The sequence below is a fragment of the Ursus arctos genome, unplaced genomic scaffold (genome assembly GCF_023065955.2).
Source record: "Ursus arctos isolate Adak ecotype North America unplaced genomic scaffold, UrsArc2.0 scaffold_9, whole genome shotgun sequence".
NCBI lineage: Eukaryota > Metazoa > Chordata > Mammalia > Carnivora > Ursidae > Ursus > Ursus arctos.
In genome coordinates this window covers 64,328,414-64,356,359 of record NW_026623111.1, presented here as the reverse complement: position 1 = coordinate 64,356,359, position 27,946 = coordinate 64,328,414, and the positions used below count along the sequence as shown (strand labels likewise).

General features: G+C 37.2%; 2 protein-coding genes across 16 annotated transcripts in view; one reads left to right on the top strand and one right to left on the bottom strand.

Annotated features, from left to right (window-relative positions):
* LIN54 (lin-54 DREAM MuvB core complex component) overlaps positions 1-2,756 on the top strand; it is an 81,124-nt gene extending 78,368 nt beyond the window's left edge. For all 12 annotated transcript variants that reach the window (XM_048212016.2, XM_057309706.1, XM_026509841.4 and 9 more), the window contains one exon: positions 466-2,756. In XM_048212016.2, the coding sequence (XP_048067973.1) occupies positions 466-667 (202 nt within the window). In that variant the 3' untranslated portion in view covers positions 668-2,756. The remainder of the gene's footprint in view (positions 1-465) is intronic.
* A 465-nt stretch (positions 2,757-3,221) lies between these two features.
* On the bottom strand, positions 3,222-27,215 carry THAP9 (THAP domain containing 9). 4 transcript variants are annotated; one of them, XM_026509851.4, is made up of 6 exons: positions 27,010-27,215; positions 21,457-21,652; positions 19,764-20,067; positions 18,461-18,611; positions 8,149-10,056; positions 3,222-7,097 (listed from the first exon to the last, which is right to left on the bottom strand). In XM_026509851.4, exons 1-6 carry the CDS (start codon positions 27,087-27,089, stop codon positions 7,070-7,072), a joined length of 2,667 nt encoding a protein of 888 aa, XP_026365636.1. In that variant the 5' UTR covers positions 27,090-27,215; the 3' UTR covers positions 3,222-7,069. The 4 variants fall into 4 exon arrangements, with proteins under 4 accessions (XP_026365636.1, XP_026365635.1, XP_048067972.1 ...); XM_026509850.4 differs by having other exon boundaries at positions 3,222-10,056; XM_048212015.2 differs by lacking the exon at positions 27,010-27,215 and adding an exon at positions 24,377-25,994 and having other exon boundaries at positions 3,222-10,056.
* Between the last annotated feature and the right edge of the window lie 731 nt (positions 27,216-27,946).

Sequence of the window (27,946 nt, the reverse complement as noted above, 5' to 3'; positions counted from 1 at the left end):
GTGCTTTCAATTCCCAATTTTATTCATTCAGCAAATATTCATGGAGTGTCTCTATGTGTCAGGCAGCGTTCTAGGCCGTGACAAAATAGTACTAAATAAAACAAAGATTGCACTCTGGAAACTAACATTCATGAATTAGGAGTACTTTGTTATAGAATTATCTGGTCAATATGTAGAATTAACATCTTTTAGTTAACCAGATAACCTTGTCTAGATAATAAGACATGTATTTTATTAAAATTATATTTTCTGAACAGTGTTTAAAAAATATGCTCAATAAAAAAACCAGGTCTAACTTTTTAAAGTTCTCCAGGATGTGCTTGTGCTCCCTGCACAAACTGAAGTGCTCAGGGTGCTGGTGAATTATGAAAATGTCAACAGATTCTCACTTGAAATAATGTCATTCGCTTTTCTTGTGATTCAACACCATCATCTTCTCTCTTTTTCTCTCAAAAATCATTTCAGATTGCCATTTACATTTGTAACTAAGGAAGTAGCCGAAGCCACGTGTAACTGCCTTCTTGCCCAGGCAGAGCAGGCAGACAGGAAGGGGGAATCAAAGGCAGCCGCCGAGCGGATGATACTTGAGGAATTCGGACGATGTTTGATGAGTGTCATCAACTCTGCAGGAAAAGCAAAAAGTGACCCTTGTGCCATGAATTGCTAACTCTTGCACAAAAGACTGATGGATGGAACTGTACAGAAAATTGAAGGTGCGGGGACACTTGATTTTCTGGAAGACAGTTTAACAATTACTGTATTGTTAATTCGGTCCTTGTGAGACCTGAAATTATAATATTGAAAGAGAAGAAATTTTAAATGAGGAAATTAGTACATTTTAAATCTTAGTTAAATCTGTTTATGCCCCTTCTAAATTTTTTCTTTATTGTATTATATGGATTTTTAATTTGCATGGGTTTCTTAAGAATTAGATGTTCTATCCTTCTGATTCTATTGACAAAGGACATTTATAAATTACTATAATTTATAACATATGGTGTTGTATGACTTTGTTCCAGTAGAAAAAGCCAAAGAACCATTGGTATTACCCAGTCATTCTTTGGCACTAGACCTAAGCAGATAGAATGTCTACATAAACAAATTCTTATGAAGCATATTCAAATGACATTTTGTGTTTAGAAAAGCACTGTCTTTTTAAGAAAAACCAGCTTTTTAGCACAGATTCTGGAATAACATCCTGTTGTCACTCTGGAAATGTCAGAAGGGGAAGGAATCCGTAGGCACACTTTTAAAATAAAAAAGTTTTTTAAAAAAACAAAGTGTTAAGGGACGGTGAATAGTTCTTAATAGGCAATGTGTTTCTCTTAAGGAGTGATTAAGAAATGCTCTAGGGTGTTTCCATTTTCTTTGAAGGAGGTGGTGTGCATTTGAAATGATAATAAATTGTCAAAGTGATTACTGGGTACTATTAAAAGTGAGGTGCATATGAATAGGACTTAATATTATGTAGTGATGATGTAGAACCTTACATAATTATCAGGTATAAAATTTGGCTTGGATGGAGGAATAAAGAACATTGAAGCTCAAATAATGAATTTAGGGAAGGATTTTTCATCTATACAATTCTCTCTATAGACTTTTGAACTACGAGGTCTCAATCCAATGTATGAGTCTTACTTGACTTACTGAAAGGGCCGGCCTCCTAACAAAACTTTCAAAATTATAGTGGGATTTCTTTTTATAAGGGAAGCTTAATATGGCATTATTTTTAGCCAGTGATTTGATAAGCTGAAGGTATGAGTTTTTTCTTATTACTACTAAAATAACCTAAATCATTTTCGCTAATTCAAAATTCAAAAGCTTTATGAATTTAAGAGCCAGTAGTAGGACTCTGGATTTTATGACAGGAAAAAACCATGTTGGAATTCAGGCATTTTGTTAAGTACCTTAATCCTCAGTAATTATTAGTATATGATTATTACATTTCCTACAAGGAATCTATAGTTGTATGTATTAAGTGTGTATATATGTTCATATGAACATGCAAGATATAGGCAATAGAAACTAAGTAATCCAAAAGAAGATTCCGTTATTCATTGAAGTATCTTCCTTTTGAAATTTGGATATAAAATTATAGTGCAGTAACTTTAAATGTAGATAGTGCAAACATTCTTAGCACCTCAATCTAGTATGTTTAATTAAAATTTGTATAAATGTAAATTAGTGTAAGAGGATAAAATATCTAATCAAGTTATTTTTCAAAAGATTACAGTACCTTTTTGGTCTAAACCTAAACTTTGTTCATTTTGTACATATTCTGTGTTTAATTCTAATTGCACCTTTGTGATGTGTATTTATATACAGTGTGCAGAAAATGTTTGTGAAATTTGGATTACAATTGTAGATTATGTATGACGGAATTGCTTGAGAATGTTTTGCTTGTAAAAACTTGAAGGTGCAATCAAATGCTACTAGTTTTTCTGATTTTCAAGAAGCTATCTAAAGTATTAAGACTTTTCCTTCCTGTGTAGTAACTTACTAAGCAACTTTTTGTATTTAGGCATTTGCATCAAATTGCTGAGCAAGATTAATATCCACATTAATTCAACAATTTTAAAAGACTCTTTGGGGAGGGTTGGGTATATAATTTTTTTAGCTCTATTTACATCCCAAAGTAGAAAGATTAAATTTATATTTACTAGAGCTATTCAAAGAATACACTTTTCTATATTGTAAAAACAGGACAGCAAAATAAATCATACAGAAAATAAACATTTATACTATTCTGTAAAAAAGGGTTTTGTTTTCTTTAAAAACACTTTTAACCATGTTACAAGAAACTTTTAAAATCTGATTTTAAGTAAATTTGACATTACTTCTGAAAGCACACAACTAAAAAAAATAAGTCTGTCATTTTGCCCAATTATGATTAAGCTAAATTGCTTTGAAACGAGAATATGTCTTCTCTTTTTTTTTTCTGCTCTGTAAGGGCAGAAACAGTCTACTTTTTACTTTCTTTTAATGTTTGATGTTTTTATGGTGAGCACCTTACTTAGTTTCCTTTTCTCTCAAGAACTAAAAGCAATCTGCAGGTCTTGTCTCTGGATTATCTGGGAAACAGAACCTTAATGCGGCAGGCAATGAAACAACCAGAGCAGCAACTATAGGGAGAAATTACTGCTTTAGCTTCCCTATTCTTTCATAGGGACAACTGATATTTTCTCAATCTTATGTAAAATGTGAATAAAAATACCTTTAGAAAAGTTTTCCACTTTTATTGTTCTATAACACAAGTAGCTAAGAAAATAAATGCTTGTTATGTATAAAATGCAGCTTCAAACCAGGACCCCCAGCATCATGTTGCATCCTTTTTCAGTGTGTTATGTAGAAATTTCATGGCAGCAACCCAAAGGAGAGGGAAGCTAGAAAGCCTTTACTATTGGAATTATTTTCTATTATGTCACTTAGGACTTTGTGTGTGTGAGGGTTTCTTTAATGCAGATTTTGTCATTATCTATCCACATATGAGCTTTTTATGATCCAAGTGATTTTATAAAATGAGATGTATAAAGGCCTCTTTAAATTAAAAATGTTAATAGTAAGTTTTATGAAAGCATTTAAGGCATGCTTAGTTTTTATTCAAAAGCTGTAAGAAAATAAATGTATTCAGGGTAATATTTACTATAAGGCCGCAGACTTCAGCTCTGTAATTGATTATATTATCAAATGAAATCTGGCAATAGATAAAACGAATGCATCATGACCAGGCTGGATTTTATCCCAGGAATAAAAGGTTGCCTCAACATTAAAAAATAATCAGTGTAATTCACTGTATCAACATACAAAGGAAGTAAAACTATATGATCATCTCAGAAGTTGCAGGAAACCTTTTGAATATACTAAAAACTGCTGAATAATATGCACTAAAAGTGACTATTACAGTATGTAAATTATTATCTCAAATGTTTTTCAAAAAAAAAAAGGTGCAGAAAAATTATCTGACAAAATTCAAGACCCACTTATGATTTAAGCATTCTCTTCAGCAAACCAGGAAGAGAAGGGATTATCAACCTGAAAAGACCATTTACCAAAAAATCTACAGCTGACATCATATAAGTAATGAAGACTGAATGTTTCCCCCACAGAGACTGGGACAAGGCACTCTTAGTCAACATTGTGTGGCAGGTCACTGTACAATAAGGTGGGGGGGGGGGGAGGCACAGATTGGAAATGAATAAGAGTATCTACTGGTGGATAATGTAACTGCCTATAAAGGAAAGTCATAGCAATCTTTAAAAAAACCTACCAGAACTAATAGGTGAGTTTAAGCAAAGTCAATATACAAAATTGTATTTTTACACAGTAACTGAACATTTAGAAACAAATTTTTACAATAACCATATATAGTAGCACCACAAAACATGAAATGAAAAAAATATATACAAGATCTGTAGGTGAAATGTAGAAAACATTGATAAAATTAGAGAAGAACTTAAAGAGAGCTATACCATGTTCATGAATTGGAACATTCATTATTATTAAGATCTCATTTCTTTCCAAATTCATCTTTAGATTCAAAATCCCAGCAGGAATTTCTGTAAAAATCAACAAGCTGATTATGAAATTTATATAGAAAGGTAAGATTAGAATAGCCAAACATTTCTGAATAAAGAACAGAGTTGAAAGACTCCACCTAGCTTCAAGATTCATATAAGGCTAATCAGGTCACTGTGGTACTGGTGAAGTGTTAGACCTATGGATCAGTGGAACAGAACAGAGAACCCAGAAGAAGACCCATATATACTTGGTCGGTTTTTGACAAGGGTTCAAAGGTCATTCAGGGAAGAAAGAATAATCTTTTTAACAAACAGTGCTGGGATATCCCTATGTAAAAATACGAAACTCAACTTATACCACAGACCAAAATTAATTGACAGTGAATCATAACCTAAAGGCAAAACCTATACTGCAAAATACCTAGAAGAAAATGTAAGAAGAAAAATCTCTGTGGCCTTGGGTTAGGCAAAGATTTCTTAGATAGGAAACTAAGTATGATCCCTAAAAGAAAAAAATTGGTAAACTGGACTTAACCAAATTAATATCTGCTCTTCAAAACACACTAAGAAAATAAGAAAAGCCACAGAGTGGCAGAATATATTTGCAAAATACATCAGATAGTGCACTTACATCCAGAATATATAATTAACAATAAAAAAAAAAACCCGACCTACCAATATATGGGCAAAAGACTTGCACAGCCCTTTCTCCTAAGATTATGTGGATGGCAAATAATCCTATGAAAAGATGCTCAGCATCATTAGCCATTAGGAAATGGAAATGAAGCCACACTGAAATATCACTGCACCCCTATTAAAATGGCTAATTCAAAACAAAACCCTGGCACGACCAATTACTGGGAAGAAAGGAGAGCAACTGGAATGCAGAGTGGTACGGTCATTTCATAAAAATAGTTCTGGCAGTCAACATATACTTACCATATTACCCATCGTATGGATACAGCACATTTTTTTTAAGCCATTTATCAGTTGGACATTTAGGCTTTTTCACTTTTTAGCTATAATAATGCTATGAAATTCTTGTACAAGTTTTTAAATGGACATGTTTTCATTTCTCTTGGGAATATGCTTGTCAGGAGAACTGCTGGGAGACATGGTAACTCTATGTTTAACCTTTTGAAGAACTGCCAAGCTGTTTTCCAAAGCATTTGCTTTCCCACCAACAGTGTATGAGGGTTTCGATTTCTCCACACTCTTGTCGACACTTGTTATTTTCTGTCTTATAGCCATCCCAGTGGGTGTAAAGTGATACCTCATTGTGGTTTTAATTTGCATTTCCCAGATGGTTTATGATGTTGGGTATATATTCATGTGTTTACGGGCCATCTGTAAATCTCCTTTGAAGAATGTCTATTCATGTTCTTTACCCATTTATCAAATTGGGTTATTTGTCCTTCATTATTGAGTTATAGGAGTTCTTTGTATATTCTGGATGCAAGTCCTTTATCAGATATATTAGTAAAAATTTTCTCCCATTCTGTGGGGTGTCTCTTTCTTGACGGTGTCCTTTGAAGCATAAGTTTTTAATTTTGGTGAAATCCAATTTACTTTTTGTTGTTTATGTTTTTGGGGTCGTATTTAAGAAACTATTGCCTAATCCAAGTACCAAGGGTTTACTCTATTTTCTTCTAAGAGTTTTATAGTTTTACCTTTTACATTTAGGTCTTTGACCCACTTAGAGTTAATACTTTTGCATGTGGACATCCAGTTGTTCCAGCAACTATTTGTTGAAAAGTAGGAAGGATAAATTTCTTAAGAGAATGTTTTCTCTGAAGAAGAAAGGACAAAGGTGCTAACTGGAAAATATAAACTAAATTACCCTAATCAAATATGAATAATTTTAAGAATTCACTGTAAAGCATATCATGTGAAGTAAACCTGATATCAGACTTGAAACACTTACACTAGGGCAAGAGCAAGTAACAGTTAAAGGCAGTGAAGGAAATACTTGTGTCTTCCATGTTTGTCCAGTTTATCCGGCACTTAAAGAAATAATGCAAAACACTAATTTCTTAAACTACAGTATGTATTAGTACAGTAGTAAAATGCAACAGCAAAGAACAGACACCTACAGATATGCACCTAGTTTTAAGTAAAGTTCAGGAGAAAACTTGGATTTATATAAGCAATAAGTTAAAAGGTGGTGATTTACAAATAGGCTTCCTTTAAATAAGATTTATCTGGTGCATCTAAACTCATTCTATTGCAAACAAAAACCACAATATCTAGACTGCTCAGCAATAGCTCTTGCATAAAATGTAGTACAACTCTGGTTACATCTCAAAACTTAAGCCTTTGTTTGAGGTAGAACAAATACATCAAAATATACAATTTAAGGAGAATTTCAGTTAATAAAACTCAACTTTTACCTGGTCATTAATCTTCTGCAATTTTAAGTTTTCAGTTTAACTGCACTTTGTGAATATTCACTCAATGACGAGAAGAGTAAATGTTTTACACACAGAGATGAATCATATGCTTGTTTCTTTTATCCATTTAAAACACTTCCCCATATGTGAAAGTACATATACCTATGTTTTTCTATTCATCTTCTCAAGTCTGGGTGTGAGAGAATGGAGAAAAGTGTTCTTAGTATGTTTCCATCTTCAGATTATTTAAACTCCTCTAAATTTCTGAAAAAAACTCATTATATAATTAAGACAAATATTTTTATAACCATTCTCAACTGACCATCTTTTTCTAATTTATTAATCACACAGTGTGAATCCCATTATTCACTCAACACTGAAAATACATTTATTTCAGCCTCCCTGCAAACACAAGGAAACTTCAGAAGGAGAAGCTGAAATAAGGCTTCTCCTCATTCTCTGATGGGCACTGGGCTCTTCTGGTGGTCAAGTTAAGTATCCATTCTATTACTCAAAAGTAGTATTTCAAAGTCCTAGGACAATGGACTGTGAAAATGACATCACCTATGTACTTCTTGGACTATATTCCCCAGCTTTGTTGCATCATACTTCTGTTTTAGGGTGCCCTGGCAAAGGGATTTTGTGGTATTTGATATCTTAAGTTAGCCTAATTTTCAAATCACATCTTAATTTTCATATGTAAGTAAAAATTATATCCAAGGTTTTATAGGTATTCTGGCAACATTCCTTCTACATTTTTTTTTCCTGTCAACATTCTTAAGAGCTGTAAACCAAAGTGCTTTTAGGGAAGGTAGTCTATTTGTAAGAGTCAAAGTTTTAATGACTCTTAGTTGTTGTTATTCTCTCACTTTACAATAGACTGAACAAGGTAAAAGTATGTCCAGTCCCATTACTCAGTCTTAGAGTAGTATATTCAAAGGCAGCATCTCTTGGCTAGTCTGCTCCTACTGACTTACAGCTTTCTATGACCAAGTCTGAAATGATACAAACCAAAGTATGAGCTTTTATAATATGCATAATTAGAAATTCTAATAAGTCAGAATTACAAACCTGTCAACTGTGCAGAATGGTCAATTTATAAAATACAGTTAAGCTTTAAAAAATGTTGACCAATTATTCTTCATAAAAACTTGGACATATTTTAGGTCTCTCATTTGAATGGATATCCATCATTACTTAACAAATGCCTAAATTTATTGGTATTAGCGAAACTTGAACACCTGTAATCCTGTAAAGATGACCAGTGTTTTCTTGACAAAGTTTTCATTTCAAGTCTTTCTGAATGGTGTCTTAAAGGGTACTTCGCTCCATCTTCAGCTCTGATCTTTAAGAAACAGATTACTATATCCTTTAGTAACTTTACGAAGTGATTGATGGCACACACTTCTCCATCAAAGAGATGCTCGTCTAAATCTACGAAAAGACAAACATGCTCAGAAAGCTCACACAGTATTTGCTGCTGGAGATACAATTCTCTCTGTTTAGGGAGTGGTTCATAGACCGCCATTCTTGAATGGGTTTTTACAATTCGCTCACAAATATTTACGACTTGACACAGGCTTTCTGAAGGGAAATGCAAACCATTCTTCTTTTTAACACATAACAGTGACCCAATTTTAGCAACTTTGAGATCCGAAGCATACAGTGCACTGACACAGTCCTCACAAGTTAAAAGAGCGGATAACTTATTTGCAATATAACTGGCACAACAGGTGAGTTTTCGCCTGTGATCTGACAGATCAAGTAATGCCTCACTTAGAGAACAATTAGACCAGTCTTGGCAAATAGCCTCTTTGTGAAAAAGAGTCTTTATAACGCTGACACCATACTGACGCTGAACTGTCCGAAGAGCCAAGTCTGTCCTTCGAGCAATTGAAATGTCAAGGATGCTTATTTCACTTAGAAAAGCTTCGTCTTGTAATCTGTATCTGGTCTCCAAATTATGGTAAGCCTTCTGGAATGCCATACAGGTAGGGTTCGAACTGGTTACTAATACCTGTCTAAGCATCTTCAGAAATAATTCCAGATGGTCCTGACTGAATTTATAAGTCAGAAGATATGGAAAAGGCATGACCTTAGGGAAAACATAATTCTGGTACAGCCATTTTAAGCTCTCAGCATTAAGTAAAAATCCCAGGAATCCTAGTTTTCGCTTACCTTTAATTATTTGATTGTTGCTAGAGTCAGATAATGTCACAAAGATAGTCTTGGCTTCAATTAGCACACGATTAATTTTACTGTAAGTTTCAGGCAATAGAGGTCCTTTAAGTCCCTTTCCGTAACAGTTCCTACTATTAAAAATGTCAAACAGGTTGTTAACTAACCGTAAAAAATGGACGGTACCAATACAGTTTTGAAAAGGAGGCAGGCCTAGCGACAACAAGCACTCCAGTGCCCTGGCCACACTCTCACTGAACACTTGGGCAGCACAGTTCATCTTCAGTACGTGGTTTTTCAGATTTGCAAGTTTTCTTGGGAGTCTTTCTATATTTGCTAATTCCTGTTCCCCTAGTGCTACTAACTCCACAAGGTGCTGCCAATGTGCTGTGCCATTAATGAACTGAATGCTTTGAAAATTCTGAAATGCGTTTCTTACTAATCTGAGCAAGTGACAAGAATCAAAAAAGTAGGCAATCTGCTGACTAGAAGATGAAGGATGCTGAAATGTACACTTCATGTTGTCTCCGTCGATATGTATCCCCAATGCTTTTGCCATCTGAACACTGTGAGCCGTAGCATCAGACGTAACGGCCAGAACTGTGATCCCTATGTCACTCAGTTTGCCAATGGTAAGACGCAGCAGCTGAGCTTGCAAATATCCAGACGCCCTGTTTACAAAAAAATAACCAAGAGGCGTTCTCCAGTGACCAGAAATACCCACTGCCATTAATAAAACAGTTTCGGAGGCAAGTGGCGTTTCATCGGCATCAAGTATGCCAAGGCCGAAGTCCATAAACCCTTGCAAATGGTGATTACTAGGGTCCCACTGAAGTTGTTGCTTGAGAGATATGCCTTTTATGATCAGTGAACAATATTGATAGAGCTGGTCTCCATTCTCTACTCTTCGTTGAAGAAAAGAAAAAATGTTGCTGTTAAAGCCTGGACTGGGTTTGCATTTGGATAACCATCTGGAAAAATGAAAAATATAAAACTCAAACGAAGAAATAAAAAAAGGAAAAATGCCTTAAATGGTACTAAAGTAGGGGTGTCTGGGTGGCTCAGTCAGCTGAGCATCCAGCTCTTGGTTTTGGTTCAGGTCATGATCTTGCAGTCCTGGACTGGGCTCCACGTCAGGCTCTGCGCTCAGTGTGGAGTCGGCTTCAGAGGCTCTCTCGCTCTCCCATGAATAAATAAAGTCTTTATGTTTTTTAAAATTTTTATTTATTTATTTCAGAGATAGAGAGCACAAGCCTGGGGCGGGGTGGGGAGAGAGAGAAGCAGGCTCCCTGCTGAACAGGGGGCCCAATGTAGGGCTTGATCCCAGGACCCTGGGATCATGACCTGAGCAGAAGGCAGATGCTTACCTGAGTCACCCAGGCGCCCCTAAATAAAAAAAATAAAAAAAAATAAAGGGTACTAAAGTAGCCTCAAATCCCTATAGAAACAAAGCCAAGTACAAGTAGCCAAATTCTAGTTATTTTCAAACATATATTCATATAATTACTATAAAATAATAAGGTAACAGAGAAACTCAGAAACAGAGTAGTATTTCAAGATACAAATATACCACAAAGCAATTTTCACTGTTCATTTACTTTTTTAAAAAGTATACAAATTAATTACCCAGTTTGTTCTAATTGATGTGTTTATAATTTAGATCATAAACCAGCCTTACCTGTAAATTCAATGAAATGAGAAAACTGCTGAAGGGGAAGGAAACTTTGAGAATATATAGCACATCTAACTCATTTTACAGATTAGGAAACTGGGACAGAGGGGGACCTTAAACCACATGACCCTTACCTTGCCACTAGTTCTGCACAAATAGGAAACCCAACTTTCCCGAGGTCCTGCCCAAGCTTTTCCCATAATTCTCAAAATTATGTCCTCTGGGACAATTAAGGTATCTGCATCTGTCTGCCCTATACAAAGTACCTACATTACTACCTCACGAATTCTTTTGTAGTGTCCCTGACCTTCCCAGACTTCTGATTATGCTTTCCTATTCACATTAGCCTTTGTCTTCAGAATCCTTTTCACTCAGTTCGAATTTGCTCTAACTTGTTGTAGGGTCAGGAAAGGCAACAGCCAATTTGAATCACTCTCTAAAATAAGACTAAATGGATTCTGAAGTATAGACTGGAGTGTTCATCTTTTTTTTTTTTTTAAAGATTTTATTTATGTGACAGAGATAGAGACAGCCAGCGAGAGAGGGAACACAAGCAGGGGGAGTGGGAGAGGAAGAAGCAGGCTCATAGCGGAGGAGCCTAATGTGGGGCTCGATCCCAGAACGCCGGGATCACGCCCTGGGCCAAAGGCAGACGCTTAACGACTGTGCCACCCAGGCACCCCTGGAGTGTTCATCTTAACTGAAGTTTACTTAAAAAAAAAAAAAAAGAGAGATTTATTTATTTATTTATTTGACAAAGAGCACAAGTAGGCAGAGTGGCAGGCAGAGGTAGAGGGAGAAGCAGGCTCCCCACTGAGCAGGGAGCCTGACGTGGGGCTCGATCCCAGGACCCTGAGATCATGACCCAAGCCAAAGGCAGATGCTTAACTGAGCCACCCAGGCACCCCTGAAGTTTACTTTTGTAACTCAAATGACTTTTGGGGGGTTTATATTTCTTTCTTTTTTAAAAAGATTTTATTTATTAGAGAGAGAGAGAAAGCACAAGCAGGGGCAGGGGCAAAGGGAGAGGGAGGAGATGCCCTGCTGAGCAGGGACCCAATGTGGGGCTCGATCCCAGGATGCTGGGATCATGACCTGAGCCAAAGGTAGACACTTAACCAACTGAGTCACCCAGGGGCCCTCTTTTTAGCCGACTCCTAGCTGAACAGGGAGCCTGAGGCAAGGCCTGATCCCAGGACCCTGTGATCATGACTGACTGAGTCACCCAGGTGCCCCGGGGTGGGGTGGGGGGCTTATATTTCTGATTGTGGGGCTATATTCTAAGCTGCCAAAGATTCTTCCTGGAGAGCCGACCTCTATTTCATTCAGACTCTTAATGTACCTAAGTATTTCAGGACAGGGGTTTCCAAATATTTTGCTGCAACCTAAAAGTTCCATAAATGAAATTTACCCTCACTACATGCCATGCACACATATATATAATATGTGCATATATAATGCCAATTATGACCCGCTGAATTGATTTCAAGATGTACTAATGGGTTTGAAAAATATATTTATAGGATGCTAAAGACATACTTTGACTTTAAGTTGCTTTTAACCTATTTGAGAGACAAAAGTACTAATCAACAAAATTTTAAGTATTAATCAGTTGTTTATATTTTAAAATAGTAAGATAATGACAAAACAGGGAAATGCTACAGCCCACTAGTATGCTGAATAGCCTTTGAAATTGTGTCTCCAAATTTTAATTGTTAAAATTTTTTTTTCTTGAATTAGGATTCTCAAATGAACACCAAAGATGCTAACTGTGTTGCACATGGAATCATTATGTAATGAAACTACTTCATGCCTCTATGTAAAAGTTTTTATTTTAAATAGGCTAAGAAAGCTAATGTTCTTTCAGTTTGATTTTTAAATGGAATTCTAAATGGTATCTTCATGTCCACAGCTACAAGAATGAGGTCTTGAATATCAGGCAGAAAGATATGTGGCCTTGTTTCTAAAAGTTTTTATAACTGAGAATGGAAATACCCAAACTGTTTGTGACTTAGAACTGTAGAGAACTGATTGATTTCTGTCTCAAACCCTTCTTCCCCTTCAAAATGAAAAAATTTTTTGATTGTAAAAAAATGTTTTTAAAAGTAAAACAATATGGAAAGTGCAAAAAGTAATAGTCACTTCAATATTTCAGGGACATTCTTCCAGACTCCTTTATGTATATATATACCTAGATACAATTTTCAAAATTTATACTCAATCTTTTTTTACTTAATAGTAATGTTACAGCAATATTTTTCTGTATCCTTAACTACTGACCTACCTCATTTTAAATGTGTACGTGGTATACTGAAGTATAGTTAAGCCATAAATAATTCAACTATCCTATACTGAAAGACATTTAGACTGTTTCCATTTTTTAGATAATACAAACAGCACGGTACTGTGTACTTGGGTGCACACATACACAGGTACATATTTATGTCACTTATGCAATTCCTAGGAGTAGGATAGAGACGTAAATTTGCTTACACAAGCATTGAAATGAATGGATTCAACTTTTTTAAACAGATTTTATGTATGTATGTATATATGCGTTTTTAAAAGATTTTATTTATTTATTTGAGAGAGAGAGAGAGTACAAGCAGGGGAAGCAGCAGGCAGAGGGAGAGGGAGAAAATACCATTTTCTGGTATTTATATACTTACATATTGTTTGAATGTTTTAAAGCAAGCATGTATTACTATCATATTAAACAAGGTACTTTAGTTTCAGCAAAGTACCCGAAGTATGTCTTTTGCATCCACAGGAAGGAGCCTTATGTGGGACTCAATCCCAGGACTCTGGGATCATGACCTGAGCCAAAGGCAGACGCTTAACCAACCAACCCACTCAGGCATCCCTATGTATTTATTTGTCAGAGAGAGAGAGAGAGAGTGAGAGAGCACCAGCAGGGTAATAGCAGAGGGAGCTGCAGAGGGAGAGGGAGAAGCAGGCTCCCCGCTGAACGGGGAGCCTGCCATGGGGCTTGATCCCAGAATCCTGGGATCATGACCTGAGCTGAAGGCAAACACTTAACCGACTAAGCCACCAGGTGCCCCTGGATTCAACTTTCATAAGAAATTAAAAACAAATTTTGGACCTCCAGCGCACATAATTGGGTGAATCAATTTAAAATTAATTCACATTCCCAAATTTTCCTTCACAAAGTTTTTACCAATAATTTACATTGTCATCAACATGATATTTTAAATTACAATAGCTTATTTATGGAGTGATTATAAGGAGTCCATTGGCTGGCTTAAAACTCTGCCTGGAAAAAATACAGTGCTGAAGAGCGAAAATGCTGAGCTAAGTGTTTTTCAAGACTATTAGCTCCTCCCATGGTCTTGTTTACCTTTGAATCTCTCATATCACCTTCTCTATTAGAGGGAGCTAATTTACTAATTGCAATGAATACCTAAATAGGAAATTAGAGGAAATCTGTAAGATCATACCATATGTATGTTATAATAAGGCAGGCTGAGGATGTTATGACATTCTTACAAAAGATATGTGAAAACAAACCTTCAAGACCCAAAGAACTGGAATTATAAGCAGCACAGCTCTGGGATGGTTCTGGACATAAAAAATTCAAGACAGTACTGAAAAAAATCCAACATCAGTACACAGAAAATTACAGAAGCGATTAGAGAAAGATACAAGGAGAAATTAGTGAGGGAGGTACCTGTCTGAACCAAGAGTTTTTAAAAATAAAAATCTGGCTTGGTCTGTCGTCATCTAATCATCTACCAAATAACTATTTCTCCATCATGACTGAGGGGAAAAACAAATATTCACATTTTCTCCTTTCTCCCCAAACTTCTTATGTCTCCTTCCGCAACTCTCAGCTATTATCTTTTTCAGTAGGTTCCATGCCCAGTGTAGGGCCCAATGTGGGGTTTGGACTCACAACTGGGAGATCAAGATGTGAGCACCGAGATCAAGAGCCAGTCACTTGACCGACTGAGTCACCTAAGGGACCCTCAGCTATTATCTTTACGTCACTGAGAAAATAGAAGCAATCCAATAAAACCTCATTTTCCTATCATCAATTGGTTAACCTATTGAATCTGTATCTCTGCCCTTCTTCCTGTTTAAAGAATTGTCCCCACTCCTAATCAAGGCCAGACGTCTCTCCACAATGGTGTTAGATGTTATCTCTCACAATCCTCTCTCTTGTGCATCACCAATTTTCTTCCCTACTAGATCACTCCCTTCAGCATGCAAACACAGTGGAACAACTCTGCTCTCAACAGACGCCCTCCCCTCCACCTCTGTTCCCGTCTAGCCACAGATCCACAGCTCTGCTCCTTACATAGCAAAACTTGAGAATCCATAATCATGGTCTCTCTTTCTTAGGCTTCCGGTCTCCCTTGATCCCATTTCAGCCAGGCTTACCTCTCTACCACTCTATTGCAACTGCTTTTGTCAATGTCATCAATGACCTCCATCCTGCAAAATCCAACAGTCGATTCTCTGTCCTTCTCTTACTTGCTCTCCCAGCAGTAGGGACACAGTGGACTACTATCTCCTCGAGACACTTTCTACATTTGGCTTCCAGGCCACCACAAAGCTTCCAGGCCTGGTTTTCCTCCTGTCTCACTGGCCACTCCTGACCAATAAATATTTACATAAATACTAAATATAATGATTATAGATAATGATTTGGAAGTTTAAGACATAAGCAGAGATGTGTTAAAAATAGAGACAACTTTTTAAATGGAAAAATAAATTGAAATGTAATCAAACATGAATATGTTTGACCATTCAGACTTTTTAGGATAAAATCTGTATATTTCTAAAATATGAGAATAACAGATAGCTATTAAAATAAAATTTTGTGGATAATAGATTTTTAAAAATGTCTGAGAGAATATATACCAAACTGCTGGTAGCAGTTATCTTAGGAATTAGGGGAATGGAAGCACTGTAAATATTTTTCATTTTCTGGTATTTATATACTTACATATTGTTTGACTGTTTTAAAGCAAGCATGTATTACTATCATATTAAACAAGGTACTTTAGTTTCAGACAAAGTACCCAAAGAAATAAACAACTTTTTGAGTACTAAAATTGTACTAAATAATGTCATAGCAAAGGTCATAAATGCAAGATGACATGGAGAAATATCAGTGTGAGCTGGACTTGCTGGAGTATGTAATCCGATGTTGATGTAGAACGATAGAAAATGAAGAATTGTCTCACATAAACCAGAGTGTAGAAGCAGGAAGCAGTGCTTTAAAACCAGTGAAGACAGAACTTGACTAAACAAGGCACTGGAGGGGGAAATACCAACATAGTGTCTCTAAGAACATCTCCTGCCTAGCAGAAAGTAAACATTTATAAATAAGAATAAAATCTGGCCTAAACACTAAAATCATATTATGGAAGAGCATGAATAAGCCTATACACCAATGTCCAACTCAATTATAAAATGGCCATTATGACCAAAAAACAGAAACAATATAAATAAATGTCCAGTAGCTGCAGAATGCCCTGGTTAAGTAGGGTACAACTAACTACCTGATACTATGCAGTTGTTAAAGATCATAACTATGTAAAAAACTAATAAATCTAAGCACAGAAAAAAGACTGGAAGAAAATTCCCTAAATGTTAATAATAACTGTTTACATATAACGTAGAAGAGGGATTAATGAATTGTCCTTCTTTTTCTCTCATTTCTAAATTTTTTATTAGTATTATTTTAATAGTATGTGGAGGAATATTGTTGTTTAAAAAGAGGATGCAATATACAACATGGTGACTATAGTTACTAATACCATATTGCATATTTGAAAATTGCTAAGAGGTCTTGAAAGTTCTCGTTACAAGAAAAAATCAATTTTAACTATGTGTGTGATAGATGTTAATTAACTAGACTTAGTGTGGTGATCATTTTGCAATATATACAAATACCAAATAACTGTTATACACTCAAAACTAGTATAGTGTTACATGTTAATTACATGATCCCTCAGAGTTTCTCCAGCTCAGAGCCCCTCTGAGTCTGTTTTAAAGTTGAAGCAGTAAGAAACCAAGAGGCAGCTTCCAGGACAGAGGGCTGCTGTCATTCCTGGCTGGCCTCTGCCCCACCTGCATTGAGTTAAATGGAGTGCTGTTCTTTAGACAGCAACTTGAGGTTCACTACATTTCTCCCTTGCCTCTATTTGAAATGCTAAGTGACCATTCAGGCATTCTTTCTTTCCACAAACATTTATCAAGGGACCATTGTGCTCCAGGTACCTTGCGGGGTCAGGATTAGTGGGTAGCATAACAGAATCAGACACAGACCTCATACCCACGCAGCTTACAGTCCAGTGGGGAAGACAGTGTTTCAGGAACTGAATTCAGTTCTGTATCAAATGTGTGAGAGGAGTACTTACTCCAGGCCAGGCTTCTGAAAGGATGTCATATCTAATTTGAGTCTGAAGACTGAGGAGTCATCGCCAGGACCAACAGAGAGTGAGTGGGCATTTTAGGCACAGGGACCAGTAAGTCCCTGAGGCAAGAAGCAACAAGGAATGCCTTAAAATTGGAGTATGGAATGCTAGAGGGCAGGGAGGGAGGCAAGAGATGAGCCTCAGAGCCCAGCAGGGGCCACATCACAGGAAGTTCAGTAAACCACAGGAAGGAGTTGGCCTATAGGTTGTGGGTAATGGGGAGACTAATGCATCAGGAAAGTGACTATTATTGGTTGAATTGTGTCCCTCAAAAAAGATACATTGGAGTCCTAATCCCCAGTACCTCAGAAAGTGACCTTATTTGGACATATAGTCTTTACAGAGGTAATCAAGTTAAAATGAGGTCATTAAAGTGAATCCTAATCCTACATGACTGGCCCTCATAAAAAAGGAAATTTGGGCACAGAAGCACAAATACATAATGGGAGATGATGTAAGGACACACAGAGAAAAAGACCACCATCTACAAGTCAAGTTAAGGAGAGACGCATGGAACAGACCCTCCTCCCTCACAGCCCTCAGAAGGAACTAACCCTGATGACACCTTGATTTTGGACTTCTAGCCTCCAGAACTGTGAGACAATAAATTTCTATCATTTCTAAGCCAAATACATACATACATACATACATACATACACAGGCATCTGTAAAACCAGTGATAAAAAAATAGAAGTTGAGTATTACTTTTATAAGACATTACCGTAAAGCCACTGTGTTATTTACTTATAACACAGTATTACAACACTAAGAAAGTTATAAATATATCTATGTATTTTGACCAAAAATCCTACAAAATTATTTACCAAAATCTCCTCCCTGAATAACCTGCCCTGGCATCAACTACAGTGCTTATAAAAATGCAGATTTTTGTGCTTAGCCTCAAACCAACGGTGTCAATCTAGAACTCTTTTGGATTTTCTAGGCTAGTCTGATAGTAAAACTACTGAAATGTTTTAGAAATCCCCAAACTACTACAGTATGTTCCAGTCCAGATTTTTTATCACTGAGAGTGTCTCTGCCATCCAGAGGATGCAAAAAAATTATCAGACTATACGCCTTCATTTTGTTGGTGAAAATACTGCTGCTGTGATAATATGCAAATACCACCTAAAAGTTTCTAAAAAGAGAAAATGGACTAATAAATGAGAGTATGAGTATGAATAGCCTTAACACACAAAATGCAATAAAATAATATAATACTCGTTTTCTTTAGCATCTAAAAAGTAATTTACTTACGTCCTGAGGATGGAAGAATGAGGCAGCTTGAGAATCTTTCTTACATAATCGTAGACTTTGCTACTGCACAAGTAGAGTGTACATGCAAACTGTTTCATTTCTGTGGAGTACTCGGCTGTTTCTCTCCAGTTATACAACTCCCATTTAAAATCTGTTAAAATAAATTTATTTATTTTTTGTGATGAAGTGTGTACAGTAACATTTTCAGGTATAAATCACAGCATTTGGATACAAGTGCAGAGAGCATCAAAACCCAAATCCAAATCCAATCACAGTTTCACTGAGTTTGTTCAAAGGTTAATATCCAATCTTAGGGCCTCCTGACCAATTCCTCCTGTTCATCTTGGATCATTTCACTCAAAAGAGAGAAGAAAACAGTTTCCACTTGAATCAGTAGGTTTTACTATTCACTGGCAGCCTAAGTAGAGAATTTTAGAGGAACTGGAAAGAGAATGAAATAACTGGATAAAACTAAGTTTCTGGATTATGAGTACATTTATTTGTTTTATTTTGTTCCCTGGTTACCATTAATCTGAGGGTGAAAATGAGACACAAGAAACATTTCTGGGCATAGGATGCTATTCAGATTGAATAGATAATCTTGCCTACCTTGAGAAAAAAAAATCCTCTTTCCTGGTAGGGATGCGTGTTTATTACCTCTTTCCCATACTGGAAAAACACAAAATATTCTTCTCCTTTGGAGATACCTACTCTTTTCTAGAAATAAGACATACTTATTTTTTACCAGAATGTAAATCCAAAATCTCTGCTGCTTTCATCAAAGAGTGAGTTGGCAATGCTTATTTTGTCCCTCTTCAAATATCTGGTTTACAAAGGAGAGTAGGTAGTCTTTCCAACGGACATATGTATCTTCTACAGAATATTTTAGAAAATAATATGGAGACTCATAGAATTTTCAAGCTCAAAGGGAACTGGCAAAATTATCTGGTTCAACACCGCAAAAACACTTTAGTGACAAATTATGTAACAGTTAAAACTGCTTATAAAGAATTTGCTGTAAAATGAGTGCTTTATAAAAAATGAAAAGTACAGTATATGGTATCAACCGTACGATCTCATCTCTGGGTAGCAGGATTATGTGTAACTTTTATCATTTATATATTTCCTTGCTTTTCCTATAATAAACACATTACTTTTAAAGCTGGTAATACATAAAAGGATTTTGGCAATTACTTTTCCTTCTCTTTGCTTACCCCGAGACTTCATGTTTCAGCGAAAAGCACGTGTTCATAGGCGGGAGCAAAGTAAATACTCAATGGTAATTCGGAAAAGGGGGACATACCTGAAAACTGTGCTCGCAGCAGACACTCTGTCTCTTCAGAAAGTAGTTTCTCTTCTACAAGTGCATCAATTAATCGTAAGCCCTTTCTCTTCTTGATCATCCTGTAGTTTTTTACAGAGACCAGTCTTTTTTTGGACACTTGGAGCATCTGTTGCACCTCAGCCAGTCTCTCTGCACCTATTGTCAGAGGTCTCTTTAAACTGTAGTTATGGTCCTCGGTAGCAACCTCTTGTGAATTATCAGGAAGTGGCTGTTTTAGGATTTTCTGTCTTGCTTTACCTTTAAGGTGTACGCCCTGAAGAACCTGCAATAGAAACACCACATTCAGATTATTTTTGAAATTATTACACAGAAGAGTGTCTATAAAAATACCACTAAATGCAAAGCACTCACCTGGTTGCTGTGGGGAGTTGAATTATGAAAGAAAAAGGTCCCTGACTTTTTCAAATGTATTTATATGAAAATGTGAAAAGGGTTTTTTGGTTTTTTTCATCTATACAGAAATAGTAACCTGATGCTGAAAGTTAACATGACGCCGAAAGTGTCTGAAATGGTTAAGGTAACAACAGAAAGGTGGTAATTTGTGAAGGCTTCGTGGAAATGAGTTTTGAATAGTTTTTTAAAGGGGCAATAACGTGACTTAACGGAGGGGACAAGAAAGTTATTTGTGCAAAAAGAAGGCACAGTAGACAGAACATGGGCTTTGAAATTAAGACTGATCTGGGTTTGAATCCTGGAATCCCTCATTTATTAGCTGTCACTAAACCTCTACAATCCCTCATCTCTTTATTTGTAAAATGTGGATAAAAATACAGAGTTGTTTTAAGTCTAAAAGAAGATAATTTATGTAGATCTTCTGGCACAAGGCCCTGAACTACTGTAGCGTACCGATACTACACAAAAGCATGAAAGCAAGTCAACTGATCACATATGCAGTAGTATGAAAAGAGAATTTGAAAAAAGAACACAGTAGTTTGAAAAGAGAATTTAGAGCAGTTAGAAACGCACAACTAAAAGGAAGCTCTTGGAGCTTATGAGTTTGGATTTGACACCCACTACATTCTTCTGAATAGAGGAACGAGACAAAACAATACTGAAAGAAGACTCCAAAGGATAAGAGGAGGGAAGGGTAGCATCAGGATAGAACAGGTAGACGACAACTGCAGGCTGTGCAGGCAGTGACAAGCCATGTGTAAGAGGATGGCCGAGAGATAAAAGGAGAACACAGAAACAAAAGAAACAGTAATACCAATGCCAGTGATAGACTCGTGGAAAGACCTCTCTTTATATATACCCCTCTATATTACTGTTAATAATTAGGTACATTTTTGGTCAAGATCAATAACATTACTGGCAGGAGCACCATAAAGGCATAATTTCTAAGTATTCTAGAAACTGTCTCACACTTAAACAAAAGCCTGAATTCTAAGGCATCTACTAGTTGATTCTTGTGATCAGTTTAGTAATCTTTATGTGTGTCTTGACTATGATTTGTATTTATATACCTAATTTTTAAAAAAATTCCAATATTACATATAGATTTTTTTAAAAACCCAAAAACAAGTTTTCTAAGCATTTAAAATCTATTATTGGATTTGTTTCAAGACTTAGGATTTTTTTTAAATCTCTGTAAATTCTAGCTATAATGTGAGGCTTTTAGAATTTAGTTTTGTTTACACCTAGATTTAAGTACCTTGTATAGAGAAACAGAAGGCACAGCTCCTTTTTTCAGCTTTCTTCTTATGCCATATGACTCAAAGTCACTTTCTTGAAAATGTTTGGAACATAGTATAGCACCTGGTCCTGGGATCCAAATCTTTTTGCTTCTGGGGTCCACACGATTAACAGCCCTGATCCATTTTGAGCGCTGTATGGTATCAGTTGGAAATCTACAGCAATCATATTAAAGTTCCATTAACATGAAGATATTATAGTAATACTACAGTATTTATTACATAAACCCATCTATTATTTAACTGCCTTACATAAACATCAAGTCCAATTAGAACTTAACTTAATCTGATTCCATTTTTCAAAATTCTTTGATTTTTTTAATCTGAGACTCCAAAATCTAAGTGATCTCATCTGCTTCAATTTGTATGAGGGCAAGTCTCGTATCCCATACCATACCACATTTTGTCTTCGCTGCCTACACTTAACAGAATCTGCTCAAATTTAGTATATGCGTCTTTATGTCCACAAATTCTTTGCTTCTCCTCCTTTCAAGGGATGAAGCCTAATTCCCGTCCCCTTGAGTGTGGGCTAGAGTTAGTGATTTGCTTCTAAGAAATAAAAAAAGCAGGAGTGACAATGGGCTAAATAAGACTAGATAATAAAAGGTACTTGCTCCCTCTATTGAATGATTTTTCTCTGGGGGGAACTTCTCTGCCATGTCATAAGCAGTCCTATAGAGATATAGGTCTACTTGGCAAGAAACAGGCTTCCAGCCAAAGGCCATGTTGAATGAGCCTTTCTGAAAACACACTCTTCAGCCTCATCAAGTCTTCAGAAGATTCTAGGATTGGTTAACATTTCACTGCACCCTTATAAGACACCCTGTAACACCCAGTTAATCCACTCCTGAATTCCTACCCTCGGAATTTATGTGAGATAATGTTTCCACACTGCATTTAAAAAAAATTTTACTGAGCAGTAGAAAACAAGTACATTTCCCATACTCAATCTTCCTCTTTTCTTTTGAAAGGCACCACTTTTTCTTAGCCTTGAATATAAAAATTACCTTGTATTCCTGTTTTTAAGCCCAAATTACTATGTTTAGAAACTGTGAGAAAAAAATTATGAAATTGATAAAATGAAAATCACAAAACTACTCTTTCCGCACCCTCTTCCTTGATTTGTCCTGGGGACAGATCTACAGATAGCTGTGTGATTTTTGTATATTTTAACTTAGGTTTTAAAGCATGTACTTGTTACAAACTGAAACTAGTGAGAACTTTAAGTTCCTCGGCTCATGGTTAGGGAAATAATACAGTATGGTAAAACAGAATTCTGAGATATTCTCTCAATCACCTTGAGAAAGAACACTGAATTGGAAAACCTGCACTTAAGCTTCAATGACCTTTTATCAGCCATGTGGTATTAGATACATCTCTCAATCTTTGAGCCCCCTCACAGGGTTGTTGTAAGGGTGCACAGTGCGACAAATGCACTCAAAAGGCTTTGTCAATGGTAAAGTACTACCCAGAGTTTGTTCTTTCCTAGGAACAATTCCACTTTCAGGACTTTCATTGTATTGTTCCAGGAAGATGATGCTACTTGATCAAAAGGAAGGTCTTTTTCTATTAAAGGCGAGGCAAATCTCTTTTCACTGAGTTCCTTTCTTAACTAATGGCACATGTTTGTAGGCAGCTTTTCCACAGATTGGGTGTGGTCTCTAACCACGCAAAGGACAGTAAAAAGGTGGCTAGTCCACCAAGTTCCAATACTAGCCTAACCCTCTGATGCAGTTTCCCAACTGGCATGCCTGCTGACCACAGCCAATCCCCTTAGCCCACGGAATGGGCTGGGCCATCTGGAGACCCTGAAGTAGGTATAACAAGCCAGTCCCAAATAGCTTTGTTGGTTTGCCCCAAAGTATTAAACAAAATGAAAGGGTTGGGAAAATACCGCAGTCTAACCAGCATGACTAATTTGAATTCTGAACAAAATTAAATTGGTAATAATAATTGATACATTTAAAGCATTTACCTTGTGCCATAAATATGTGTGTGTGTGTGTGTGTGTTTAAAGTTTATTTACTTAAGTAATCTCTACATCCAACGGGGAACTCAAATTCATGACCTGAGATCGAGAGCTGCCCACTCTTCCAACCGAGCCAGCCAGACACCCAGATGTGTGTGTTTTTTGAAGGCTTAAAAAATTCTGCACGACAGGTTTTTATCCTTTCACAGAAGATGAAACCAAGACCAGACCTAAGTATAGCTACCAGTAAATAGTAGTTGAAATTGGAATTCATGTCTCCCTATTCTAAAACCACCTGTGGCAAAAGAAAAATTCCAAACCAATCATCATCTCATATATATAATAATGAATTGGTTTACATGAATACAGAATCCATATTCTCTCTCCTGCTGACTATGCCTTGTTTACACTACTAGCAGAAATTTACCTTTGGCTCCCTGTATATATTTTCCAGAAAAGTGGCTAACAAAATCCGTTCTACAGTGGTTGCCTCTGAGGAGAGGGAAAAAGGATTGAGGGGTAAAGTTTTAACTATACTTGTAACTTAATTCTCTTTTAATGGGAAAATACAAAAACAAAACCTGAAACAAGGCAAAATGTTAATATCTGCTTAATTCTAGTGGTGGGTACCTAGATGTTTGTTATGTATTATTTTTTGCCTGCTAGTGTGTTTGAAATGTTTCATAATTAAAAGTTTAAAAATAGAACTCATTGTGACAATTCAGGTAAAAACTCTCCCAAATTATCATACATATTATTTCTTTGGTTATGAAATAAATTGTTTAATTTCTTTACAGCAACAGAAAGAGAATGCATCAAAGTGTCACTTCTTTAAAGTTGCCAGTCCCACCTCATATTTGACTATTTATATGTTTGACTAAGTATCAGTATTCTCATAACAATTTCCACACCTTTAGTCATTTCGATTCGCGCTTTTCAGGCACAGCCCCTTGCCTGTGTCCTTGCAACATCTTTCACAACTCTGGTAAGGTGCCAGGTGTGTTGGGGAAGGCTTCAGAAGAGATAATACTGGAGCAAGAACTGAAGTGTTGATAGGAGTTTGCCATGCAGACAGTGGCCACTCCAAGCAGATGCAAAAACACAGAGATATAAAATAATGACTTGCATCTTACTGGTTCATAAAGCATTGAAAAATAAGCATCGAAAAGGCTTAATTTGGAGGCTGGAGAGGGTTAAAGGAGAGTACAGAGGTAGCTGGTACTGGTTACAGATGGGCTGGAGGGATGGCTAGAGGCCAGAGCATAAAAGATCTTGTATGCTCTAGTAAGTTTGGGATCCATCCTTCAGGTCAGAGTTCTCCAGAGGAGTATGCACTCATCTACTGAGATTTGAAGAAAATATTAGAATCTATTTTTATAATTTTTGCCCCATCTTAATTTTTGTGTTTCATAATATATATGTGAGTACATCACCTCATGTATGTAATTTATAAATCACCAGGCATATATCAGGAGCATGTACTCAAATTTCCTTTTGGGGAGGGCTCCATGGTCAAGAATTTGAAGAGGCTGCCTTTGGGCAATGGCAAGTTGACAAATTCTTTCCTTCCCATGTTACCTTTTTGCTGAACCCTTACTTCTGATTAGTACTACATCATTGTTAGGACTAACACCATAGTATTCTAACTCCTCTCCCTGTCTCTCCTTTCTCCTGCCTTCCTTACAACTTCCTACTTATAGGAAGACAAAGATGATTCCCTCCCATTCAAACATAAGGACATATATTTCATTCAGCACACATATACAATAACAGAAATACAGAGTGAATGTAATTCGGGTTTAGAAGAGAGGTATAAGAGGAAAGGCTTCACAGAGGAGCTTGGACTCTATCTTTTAAGGCACTGAAAAGCCCAGAGTAAAATCCTTCCTTCCGGGAACTAGCATGAAATTTGCACTTTTAGAAAAATCATTCCCAGGAATCAGGAAAATGGAATGAATGGGGAAGAAATCGGCCTGGAAGAATCATAGCAGACTATCATAATAATTACATCACTTTCTTTTCTTAAAATTAAGCAGGTCTTACTTTGGTCCTCAATATATAAAATAAATAAAACCTAAGAAGGCATAGCAAAAGCGGGGCAGCAAAAAATTGAAATAATTAGAAAAACAAGAGATAAGTAGGGACAGAGTGTTAATAAAGCCAATAGGGGAGAAAGTTTCATGGAGTAGTTGATATGATTAAAAGTTAAAAAGAGGTCAAGTGCTCACTTAGATTTGGCAAGATTATTGGTGACCCTTTGTCAGTGCATTAGAGCAGTAGTGACAGGTATCCGGCTACAATTGGTTGAAAAGCCAACAGGACTTAGGGAAATAGGTGTATGCTCCTGTTTTGAGGAGCCTGGTTGTACAGGAAGGAGTGGTAGGGTAGTGCAGACCTGCACATAGGCTCTTGGGTTTGTGTGCCTGTTTAAAAATGGAAGTAATGTGAGCATGCTCATTAAACAAGTGATCAGTAGAGGGAGCAGTTGAAAATAAAAACACAACAGGAAAAAATTGATGGGGAAAAATCCTGAAGGAGAAAAAAAAAAAGATACAATTACAACAGCTTAGTTGGAGGAATCAGCCCTATTTAAAAAACAAAACAAAACAATGACTACAACAGGCCTACCACACATAGTTGAAACTCCTTAACCTTTTCTTTTTAAATGTCTTCAAGCTACTTTTCCCAATCCTCTGATATCTGCAGTTTCCATCCCTTTACGTTTTTCCGTGCTATTCCTATTTAAGCGCCACCTCCCACCCCCGATTAAGTTCAAGGTCCAATTCAAATACCACCTGTCCCATAAAGCTCTTTTTGATCTTCTCATAAAGGTCTTTTGTCAATGGTTTAACTCCCTACATTTCCTATTACCTTAGCAGACTACCTCTTTTTGAAGTACCTTTTTGTGAGAATGTTTTACCACTTTTCTACTTCCCACTGTGCCTTGAACTTCGAATTGAATGACCCACCTATATATACCACAGATGGACTACAGATGTGGTTTTTAATTTAAACTGCTCTGAAAATCTGCCCCACTCTGGAGCCAAATGAAACTTCCTTGCCACGACCAGATGCAGCCATTCTGGCCGGCCTTGTAGAGCTCAGTCAATTCTACTGAGTATCTTGCAATGTCAGGCAGTACTGGTGAAAACTCATCTACACTCATGCTCATGAGCAAGCCACACACTCTAATGGAATCGAACACCTTCGACAGTTCTCCCAAACTGCCCTCCCTTCCCGTCTCCTCACGTTAAATAATAAGATGACCGAAAGGAAGCACGACTCCTTTCGAATAACCCCCGCTAAAACTCATGAGGCAAGCGGTAGGCAACGAGAAAGAATCAGCAACTTAGAGGTAAACACTGCGCAGGAACAGCATGAACAACCTCAACTCTCAAAATTCCCCACGTTCCTTTCCCCCACGCTACGCACGTCACGCCACGTCACGTCAACGGCGCGACGCACGCCCAGCTCCACCCCACCCTGGCCTACTGCCCGCCAGGCCGTGCTGGGAGTTAGACAGCCGGAGGCTGCTCTCACGCACTGGTGAAAAGAGAGGCCACGCTCCCGGCTCAGCACGGTGTCCCGGGTGCTGCAGCCCACTGCCGAGCAACTTCGGGTCATCTTGCTACGTGGGGCTCCACTTTGGGTGTTCCCGCGACAGCATTAATCGGGATAAATTTAGCTCCGCCCGTGGAATCGGCGGCTACGACCTTTATTTGTCGGAAAAGGCGGGCTCTTAAGGCGTAAGACTCCTACCCTTCCTCTTCGTGGGCGCTGCACTTGACGCCGTGACCAATCACAGGCCACGTTGCGCCGCCGCAGCCAATCGGAAAAGCCAGGGGCATTAAGACGAGCAGTTGACGGCTCCTCCCTTTCTGTTAGAGGGTGGTTAGCGGGTTTAGTTGTTTAAGGCCTGGTTTTTCTCCTGTTTCAACCCCATCTGGTTACATCCGATGCCATCGGGGTTCTTGTGAGGCCGAGCTTGAGAATGCGAAGCGAAGAGGCAAGAGCAAAACTGAGGCTAATGCAGGGGCATGCGGATAGGTCTCCGGTGCGAACTCAGAAAGTGACTGGAGGAAATGGCTGGAGGAAGAGATGGGAAGAAAAGGGATAAACGTGGTGCCGTAGAAATATTGATTAAAAATTGGACCCCCAAATAAATTATTTACTGAAAGACACATCATTTCCTTGCGTTTTATTTGGTAGTTCCTTGATGTGAAGATAATATAGGAACTGTTGGTGTGGTTGGCCTGAAACATGATCCCGGACGAGCTTAAATGAGAGTGAATATGAGGATACGTCGGCTTTTAATTCAACGAACCTTCTTCTACAAGATCCTTTGTCACTGGGGGATTAAGAAGGCAGTAAGGTAAGGTCCTTGGGGCTTTTGGCGGCAGCACTTGCATACTGGGGACTCGTCAGTAGCAGTACGAGGAGGGAGGGAAGGGAAAATGAAATGGTTTTGGTTGGGATGTGGT